This window comes from Lampetra fluviatilis, chromosome 65 (assembly GCF_964198595.1).
Source record: "Lampetra fluviatilis chromosome 65, kcLamFluv1.1, whole genome shotgun sequence".
In the NCBI taxonomy this organism is placed as follows: Eukaryota; Metazoa; Chordata; class Hyperoartia; order Petromyzontiformes; family Petromyzontidae; genus Lampetra; species Lampetra fluviatilis.
Genome location: NC_136339.1, coordinates 4,846,125 through 4,856,367, shown reverse-complemented (window position 1 = coordinate 4,856,367; position 10,243 = coordinate 4,846,125). Strand labels below are relative to the sequence as shown.

At 55.5% G+C, this 10,243-nt stretch overlaps 1 protein-coding gene across 1 annotated transcript in view; it reads left to right on the top strand.

Annotated features, from left to right (window-relative positions):
- The first annotated feature begins 1,664 nt into the window (after window positions 1-1,664).
- LOC144952036 (uncharacterized) overlaps window positions 1,665-10,243 on the top strand; it is a 31,164-nt gene continuing 22,585 nt past the window's right edge. Inside the window, exons 1-2 of the mRNA XM_078882428.1 lie at window positions 1,665-1,691; window positions 5,883-7,272. Coding sequence (XP_078738554.1) covers window positions 1,665-1,691; window positions 5,883-7,097 — 1,242 coding nt within the window. The 3' untranslated portion in view covers window positions 7,098-7,272. The remainder of the gene's footprint in view (window positions 1,692-5,882; window positions 7,273-10,243) is intronic.

The following is a 10,243-nucleotide window of genomic DNA, read 5'->3' as shown; positions in this document are numbered from 1 at the left end:
ACACTAACACACACACACACACTAGCACACACACACTAGCACACACACACTAGCACACACACACTAGCACACACACACACACTAGCACACACACACTAGCACACACACACTAGCACACACACACTAGCACACACACACTAACACACACACACTAGCACACACACACTAGCACACACACACTAGCACACACACACTAACACACACACACTAGCACACACACACTAGCACACACACACTAGCACACACACACTAACACACACACACACACTAGCACACACACACTAGCACACACACACTAGCACACACACACACACTAGCACACACACACTAGCACACACACACTAGCACACACACACACACACTAGCACACACACACTAACACACACACACTAGCACACACACACTAACACACACACACTAGCACACACACACACACACTAGCACACACACACTAACACACACACACTAGCACACACACACTAACACACACACACACTAGCACACACACGCTAACACACACACACTAGCACACACACACTAACACACACACACTAGCACACACACACTAGCACACACACACACACTAGCACACACACGCTAACACACACACACTAGCACACACACACTAACACACACACACACACTAGCACACACACTAACACACACACACTAGCACACACACACTAGCACACACACACTAGCACACACACACTAGCACACACACACTAACACACACACACTAGCACACACACACTAACACACACACACTAGCACACACACACTAACACACACACACTAGCACACACACACTAACACACACACACTAGCACACACACACTAACACACACACACTAGCACACACACACTAGCACACACACACACACTAGCACACACACTAACACACACACACTAGCACACACACACTAGCACACACACACACACTAGCACACACACACTAACACACACACACTAGCACACACACACTAACACACACACACTAGCACACACACACTAGCACACACACACACACTAGCACACACACTAACACACACACACTAGCACACACACACTAGCACACACACACACACTAACACACACACACACACTAACACACACACACACACTAACACACACACACTAACACACACACACACTAACACACTAACACACACACTAACACACACACACTAACACACACTAACACACACACTAACACACACACACTAACACACACACACTAACACACACACACACTAACACACACACACTAACACACACACACACTAACACACACACACACTAACACACACTAACACACACACTAACACACACACACACTAACACACACACACACACTAACACACACACACACTAACACACACACACACTAACACACACACACACTAACACACACTAACACACACACACTAACACACACTAACACACACACACTAACACACACTAACACACACACACACACACTAACACACACACACTAACACACACTAACGCGTTATAACGGCGTGTCCCAGCAGCCTGTCGACACGACTCCGCCAACTCGTCAATCGGAGCGACTTTGACAGCGAGCGAAGATTACACTCATCCTCCCCCACCCCTCCCCTCAAGCCCAACAACCCTCAGCACAGAGACAGCTGCCACTGGGGATGCCCCTAGGCGAGACCACGCACACAGTAGCAGCAGCAGCAGCAATCACAGCCCCCTGCTACTGGCAGCAGACTGGTGACTTCAACTTGAAACCACTCACTCACCAGCTCAATCAATCAATTGGCCACTCACCCACCAACCCATCTCGCTCACCCATTCACTCATCCAATCACTCACCATGTCAATCAATAACCCACTCATCTACCAACCATCTCACCTATTCACTCACTCACCATATCACTCACTCAGCTGCCCTATCACCCACCACCCATCTCACTCATTCACTCGCCCATTCACTCACCCACCATATCGCTCACCCATTCACTCACCCATTCACTCACCATATCAATCAATCAACTACCCACTCACCCACCCACCCAACATCTCACTCATCCATTCACTCACCCATTCACTCACCCATTCACTCACCATGTCACTCAACTATCCATTCACTCACCCACCATCTCACTCACCCATTCACTCACCATATCAATCAATCAACTACCCACTCACCCACCCACCCACCATCTCACTCATCCATTCACTCACCCATTCACTCACCCATTCACTCACCATGTCACTCAACTATCCATTCACTCACCCACCATCTCACTCACCCATTCACTCACCATATCAATCAACTACCCACTCACCCACCCACCATCTCACTCATTCACTCATCCATTCACTTTACCATGTCAATCAACTATCCATTCACTCACCCACCATCTCACTCATCCATTCACTCACCCATCCACTTACCATATCAATCAATCAACTACCCGCTCACCCACCCACAATCTCACTCATTCACTCACCCATTCACTCACCCATTCACTCACCCATTCACTCACCATGTCACTCAACTATCCATTCACTCACCCACCCATTCACTCACCCATTCACTCACCCATTCACTCACCCATTCACTCACCATATCAATCAACAATGACCCACTCACCCACCCATTATCTCACTCATTCACTCACCCATTCACTCACCCACCCATTCACTCACCCATTCACTCACCATAGCAATCAATCAATGACCCACTCACCCACCCACCCACCACCTCACTCATTCACTCATCCATTCATCCATTCACTCACCCATTCACTCACCCATTCACTCACCATAGCAATCAATCAACGACCCACTCACCCACCCACCGTCTCACTCATTCTCAGCTCAAACTAAACCATGTTTTACTTGACCAAGTAAGGCCCCACTGGCTATTACAAATCACAGCTTCAACGAAGTGTGCTCATCATCATCATCACGTGGACATTCATAGTAGCGGCCAAATGACTCTCTCTTGAGTATCTCGCTCTGCTCAGACAGAATCATATTGAATGTGTACGCATGCAAACAAAGGTCCCCCGGCTAGCCTCAGCAGGCTGTTGGGGCAAGTGCTGTTAGCGAGTAGCAGCAGCCTATGAAGGCCGGTACTGTGGCACACGAGGCCGGAACCATGCCCGGCCGCCTTTGTCTCCCCAGTGGCGATGTTTACACACTGCACCAGGTACTCATTTGAGGCTGAGTCGACCTAGGGGAGGCCCAGGACCGGATAAGATAATCGTCACCGGAGTTGTTGGCCGTGAGCGGTGGCACAGTGGTTAGCGCAGCGTAGCGCTAACCACTGTGCCACCGCTCCCCACACTGCTACGTACACATAGACACACACACACGTGCACACACCCCGACACACACACACACATGTGCACACACACACACACACGTGCACACACACACAGACACACACACACACACGTGTATACACCCCGACACACACACACACATGTGCACACACACACAGACACACACACACACACGTGTATACACACCGACACACACACACACGTGCACACACCCCGACACACACACACACATGTGCACACACATAGACACACACACACACGTGCACACACACCCAGACACACACACACCGACACACACACACCGACACACACACACACGTGCACATACCCCGACACACACACACACGTGCACACACACCCAGACACACACACACACACCGACACACACACACCGACACACACACACACCGACACACACACACCGACACACACACACACGTGCACACACCCCGACACACACACACACATGTGCACACACACACAGACACACACACACACACGTGCACACACACCCAGACACACACACACACGTGTATACACCCCGACACACACACACACATGTGCACACACACACAGACACACACACACACACGTGCACACACACCCAGACACACACACACCGACACACACACACCGACACACACACACACGTGCACATACCCCGACACACACACACACACACGTGCACACACACCCAGACACACACACACACACCGACACACACACACCGACACACACACACACCGACACACACACACCGACACACACACACACACACGTGCACACACCCCGAGACACACACACACACGTGTATACACCCCGACACACACACACATGTGCACACACACACAGACACACACACGTGCACACACCCCGAGACACACACACACACGTGCACACACCCCGACACACACACACACGTGCACACACACACACAGACACACACACACGTGCACACACCCCGAGACACACACCCACACACACGTGGACCCATATCAAAACACACACACACGCGCACACGTGCATAGGGGTAATGGGGAATGGGAGTCTGTGTGTGATGTTGGTAGTGGTGATGGGGGTAGTGGTGATGATGGTAGCGGTGATGGTGAGTCTGTGTGTGATGTGGGTGGTGATGGGGGTGGTGATGGTGAGTCTGTGTGTGATGTGGGTAGTGGTGGTGATGATGATGATGGTGGTGGTGATGGGGGTGTTGTGGATGGTGTGTGGATGAGGGTAGTGGTGGTGATGATGATGATGGTAGTGGTGATGGGGGTAGTGAGTAGCGGTGATGGTGAGTCTGTGTGTGATGTGGGTAGTGGTGGGGCTGGTGATGGGGGTAGTGATGGGGGTGGTGTTGTCTTGATGGTGATGGGGCTGGTGATGGGGTGGTGATGGGGCTGGTGATGGGGCTGGTGATGGGACTGGTGATGGGGGTGGTGATGGGGGTGGTGATGGGGGGCTGGTGATGTGGGTGGTGATGGGGTTGGTGATGGAGGTGATGGGGGGGCTGGTGATGGGGGTGGTGATGGGGGTGGTGATGGGGGGGGGGGGGTGATGGGGCTGGTGATGGGGGTGGTGATGGGGCTAGTGATGTGGGTGGTGATGGGGGTGGTGATGGAGGTGATGGGGGGGCTGGTGATGGGGGTAGTGATGGGGGTGGTGATGGGGCTGGTGATGGGGCTGGTGATGATGGTGGTGATGGGGGGTGGTGATGAGGGTAGTGATGGGGGTGGTGATGGGGGGGTGGTGATGGGGGGGTGATGGGGGTGGTGATGGGGTAGTGATGGGGGTGGTGATGGGGGTAGTGATGGGGGTAGTGATGGGGGTAGTGATGGGGGTAGTGATGGGGGGGTGATGGGGCTGGTGATGGGGCTGGTGATGGGGGCTAGTGGTGGTGGTGATGGGGGGTAGTGATGGGGGCTAGTGGGGGTGATGGGGGTGGTGATGGGACTGGTGATGGGGCTGGTGATGGGGGTAGTGATGGGGGTGGTGATGGGGGTAGTGATGGGGGTGGTGATGGGGGTGGTGATGGGGGTGGTGATGGGGGTGGTGATGATGGTGATGGGGGTGGTGATGGGGGTAGTGATGGGGGTGGTGATGGGGGTGGTGATGGGGGTGGTGATGGGGCTGGTGATGGGGCTGGTGATGATGGTGGTGATGGGGGTGGTGATGGGGCTGGTGATGGGGCTGGTGATGGGGGGTAGTGATGGGGGCTAGTGGTGGTGGTGATGGGGCTGGTGATGGGGGGTAGTGATGGGGGCTAGTGGTGGTGGTGATGGGGGGTAGTGATGGGGGCTAGTGGTGGTGGTGATGGGGCTGGTGATGGGGGGTAGTGATGGGGGCTAGTGGTGGTGGTGATGGGGGCTAGTGATGGGAGCTAGTGGTGGTGGTGATGGGGGTGGTGATGGGGGGGTGGTGATGGGGCTGGTGATGGGGCTGGTGATGGGGGCTAGTGGTGGTGGTGATGGGGGTAGTGATGGGGGCTAGTGGTGGTGGTGATGGGGGTGGTGATGTCGTCTCGCTGGTGGGGGAGGGGTAGTTTCAGAGTAAATTCCTGAGTGTGAGCGCGGAGACGGAGGAGACAACGCGGCCGCGCTGAGACGCGGGGACAAAGACGGCTCGGACAGAGACACGGAGACTCGGAGAGAGACACGGAGACTGGGAGAGAGACACGGGGAACTCGGACAGAGAGACAGAGACTCAGAGAGAGACACGGAGACTGGGAGAGAGACACAGAGACTCAGAGAGAGACACGGAGACTGGGAGAGAGACACGGGGAACTCGGACAGAGAGACAGAGACTCAGAGAGAGACACGGAGACTGGGAGAGAGACACGGGAACTCGGAGAGGGACACAGAGACTCGGAGAGAGACACGGGGACTGGGAGAGAGACACAGAGACTCGGAGAGAGACACGGAGACTGGGAGAGAGACACAGAGACTCGGGGAGAGACACAGAGACTTGGACAGAGAGACACGGAGACTCGGACAGAGACACAGAGACTCGGAGAGAGACACGGAGACTGGGAGAGAGACACGGGGAACTCGGACAGAGACACAGAGACTTGGAGACAGAGACACAGAGACTCGGAGAGAGACACAGAGACTCGGACAGAGAGAGACGGGGACTGGGAGAGAGACACGGGGACTGGGAGAGAGACACAGAGACTCGGATAGAGAGACACGGAGACTGGGAGAGAGACACGGAGACTGGGACAGAGACACTGAGACTGGGAGAGAGACACGGAGACTCGGACAGAGACACGGAGACTGGGAGAGAGACACAGACACTCGGATAGAGAGACACGGAGACTGGGAGAGAGACACAGAGACTTGGAGAGAGAGACACGGGAACTCGGAGAGGGACACAGAGACTCGGACAGAGAGACACGGAGACTTGGAGAGAGACACGGAGACTTGGACAGAGAGACACGGAGACTTGGACAGAGAGACACGGGGACTGGGAGAGAGACACGGAGACTTGGACAGAGACACAGAGACTCGGAGAGAGAGACACGGGGACTGGGAGAGAGACACAGAGACTCGGAGAGAGACACGGGGACTCAGACAGAGAGACACGGAGACTAGGAGAGAGACACAGAGACTCGGAGAGAGACACGGGAACTCGGAGAGGGACACGGAGACTTGGACAGAGACACAGAGACTCGGAGAGAGACACAGAGACTCGGATAGAGACACAGAGACTCGGACAGAGAGACACGGGGACTGGGAGAGAGACACGGAGACTCGGAGAGAGACACAGAGACTCGGATAGAGACACAGAGACTCGGAGAGAGACGCGGGGACTTGGACAGAGACACGGAGACTGGGACAGAGACACGGGGGGGGGGGGGGTGTTGGAGGGACACGCAGGAGTCAATGTGAAGGAGTCCGCGGATTTTCGCTGCTGCCCAAGAACAGACGAGGAGGGCTACAGCGGGAGTGAGCGGGTGAGTGAGTTGGTGAGTGGGCGGGTGAGTGGGCGGGTGAGTGCGCGGGTGAGTGAGTTTGTGAGTTGGTGGGTGAGCTGGTGAGTGAGCTGGTGAGCGAGCGAGTGAGCTGGTGAGCGAGCTGGTGAGTGAGTGAGCTGGTGGGTGAGTTTGTGAGTTGGTGGGTAAGCTGGTGAGTGAGCTGGTGAGCGAGCGAGTGAGCTGGTGAGCGATCTGGTGAGTGAGTGAGTGAGCTGGTGGGTGAGTGAGTTGGTGAGTGAGCTGGTGAGTGAGCGAGTAAGCTGGTGGGTGAGCTGGTGAGTGAGCTGGTGAGTGAGCGAGCTGGTGAGTGAGCTGGTGAGTGAGCGGAGCGGGTGAGCTAGTGAGTGAGCTGGTGAGTGGGCAAGTGAGTGAGCGAGCTGGTGAGTGAGCTGGTGAGTGAGCGGAGCGGGTGAGTTGGTGAGTGAGCTGGTGAGTGAGCGGGCGGGTGAGTGAGCTGGTGAGTGAGCTGGTGAGTGGGCAAGTGAGTGAGCGAGCTGGTGAGTGAGTGAGCGGAGCGGGTGAGTTGGTGAGTGGGTGGGTGAGTGAGCTGGTGAGTGAGTGAGCTGGTGAGTTGGTGAGTTGGTGAGTGAGTGGGTGGGTGAGCTGGTGAGTGAGTTGGTGAGTGAGTGAGCTGGTGAGTGGGTGAGTTGGTGAGTGAGCTGGTGGGTGAGCTGGTGGGTGAGTGAGTGGGCGGGTGAGTTGAGTGAGTGGGTGAGCTGGTGAGTAAGCGGGTGAGTGAGCTGGTGAGTTGGCAAGTGAGTGAGCGAGCGGGTGAGTGAGTGCGTGGTGATTGAGCGGGTGAGTGAGCTGGTGAGTGAGTGAGCTGGTGAGTGAGCTGGTGAGTAAGTGAGTGAGCTGGTGAGTGAGCTGGTGAGTGAGTGAGCTGGTGAGTGGGCAAGTGAGCGAGCGGGTGAGTGCGTGGGTGAGTGCGTGGGTGAGTGAGTGAGCTGTTGAGTGAGTGAGTGAGTGAAAGGGCTGGTGGGTGAGTGAGTGAGCTGGTGAGTGAGCTGGTGAGTGAGCTGGTGAGTGAGTGAGTGAGTTGGTGAGTGAGCTGGTGAGTGGGTGAGTTGGTGAGTGAGTGGGCAAGTGAGAGAGCTGGTGGGCGAGTGAGCGAGCGGGTGAGTGTGTGGGTGAGTGAGTGGTTATTGATTGGGTGAGCTTGCATGCGGGTGAGTGGGTTAGCGTATGATTGGTGAGTGTTCGTGGGTGAGTCAATGGGTGATTGCTTGGGAGAGCGAGAGTGAGTGGGTTAACTGAATGAGTGGGTGAGTGAGTGGGGTGACTGAATGATCGGTGATTGAGTCGGTGAGTGAGTGGATGAGTTCGTAAGAGGGTGAGTTGGCCAGTGAGGGGGTGAGCGAGTGAGTAGCTGAGTATGTTAGTTGGTGAGTTTTGGCGGTGATTGAGTGGGTGAGTGAGTGGGTGCGTGAGCGGGTGAGTGGGTGAGTGAGTGGGTGAGTGCGTGAGTGGGTGGGTGAGTGTGTGAGTGGGGGAGTGAGTGGGTGAGCGACTGAGTGAGTGGGTGAGTGAGTGTGTGAGTGGGTGAGTGTGTTAGTGGGTGAGTGAGTGGGTGAGTGAGTGTGGGAGTGGGTGAGTGAGTGGGTGAGTGTGTTAGTGGGTGAGTGAGTGGGTGAGTGAGTGTGGGAGTGGGTGAGTGAGTGGGTGAGTGTGTGAGTGGGTGAGTGAGTGGGTGAGTGAGTGTGTAAGTGGGTGAGTGAGTATGTGAGTGGGTGAGTGAGTGTGTGAGTGGGTGAGTGAGTGGGTGAGTGAGTGAGTGTGTAAGTGGGTGAGTGAGTGGGTGAGTGAGTGTGTGAGTGGGTGAGTGAGTGTGTGAGTGGGTGAGTGAGTGGGTGCGTGAATGGGTGAGCGGGTGAGTGAGTGGGTGAGTGAGTGAGTGAGTGGGCGAGTAATTTAGTGAATGAATGAGTGTGCGGGTGAGTGGGTGAATGAATGCGTTAGCGACATTGTGTCAGTGGGCGAATGAGTGGGTGAGTGAGAGTTGGTGGGTGAGTGAGGGTGGGTGAGTGAGAGTGGGTGGGTGAGTGAGTGTGGGTGAGTGAGTGGGTGAAGTGGGCGAGTGGGTGGGTGGGTGAGTGAGAGTTGGTGGGTGAGTGAGGGTGGGTGAGTGAGAGTGGGTGGGTGAGTGAGTGTGGGTGAGTGAGTGGGTGAAGTGGGCGAGTGGGTGGGTGGGTGAGTGAGAGTTGGTGGGTGAGTGAGGGTGGGTGAGTGAGAGTGGGTGGGTGAGTGAGTGTGGGTGAGTGAGTGGGTGAAGTGGGCGAGTGAGTGGGTGGGTGGGTGAGTGAGAGTTGGTGGGTGAGTGAGGGTGGGTGAGTGAGAGTGGGTGGGTGAGTGAGTGTGGGTGAGTGAGTGGGTGAAGTAGGCGAGTGAGTGGGTGGGTGGGTGAGTGAGAGTTGGTGGGTGAGTGAGGGTGGGTGAGTGAGAGTGGGTGGGTGAGTGAGTGTGGGTGAGTGAGTGGGTGAAGTGGGCGAGTGAGTGGGTGGGTGGGTGAGTGAGAGTTGGTGGGTGAGTGAGGGTGGGTGAGTGAGAGTGGGTGGGTGAGTGAGTGTGGGTGAGTGAGTGGGTGAAGTGGGCGAGTGAGTGGGTGGGTGGGTGAGTGAGAGTTGGTGGGTGAGTGAGTGGGTGAAGTGGGCGAGTGAGTGGGTGGGTGGGTGAGTGAGAGTTGGTGGGTGAGTGAGGGTGGGTGAGTGAGAGTGGGTGGGTGAGTGAGTGTGGGTGAGTGAGTGGGTGAAGTGGGCGAGTGAGTGGGTGGGTGGGTGAGTGAGAGTTGGTGGGTGAGTGAGTGGGTGAGTGAGTGAGTGAGGGAGCAGGTGAGTTTCAGTGATTGGGCGAGTATGAGAGTGGGCGAGTGAGAGGGTGAGTGGATGAATGAATGGGTGAGTGACTAGGTGAGTGAGAGGGTGAATGTGTGGGAGTGTTGTTGTGATGTACA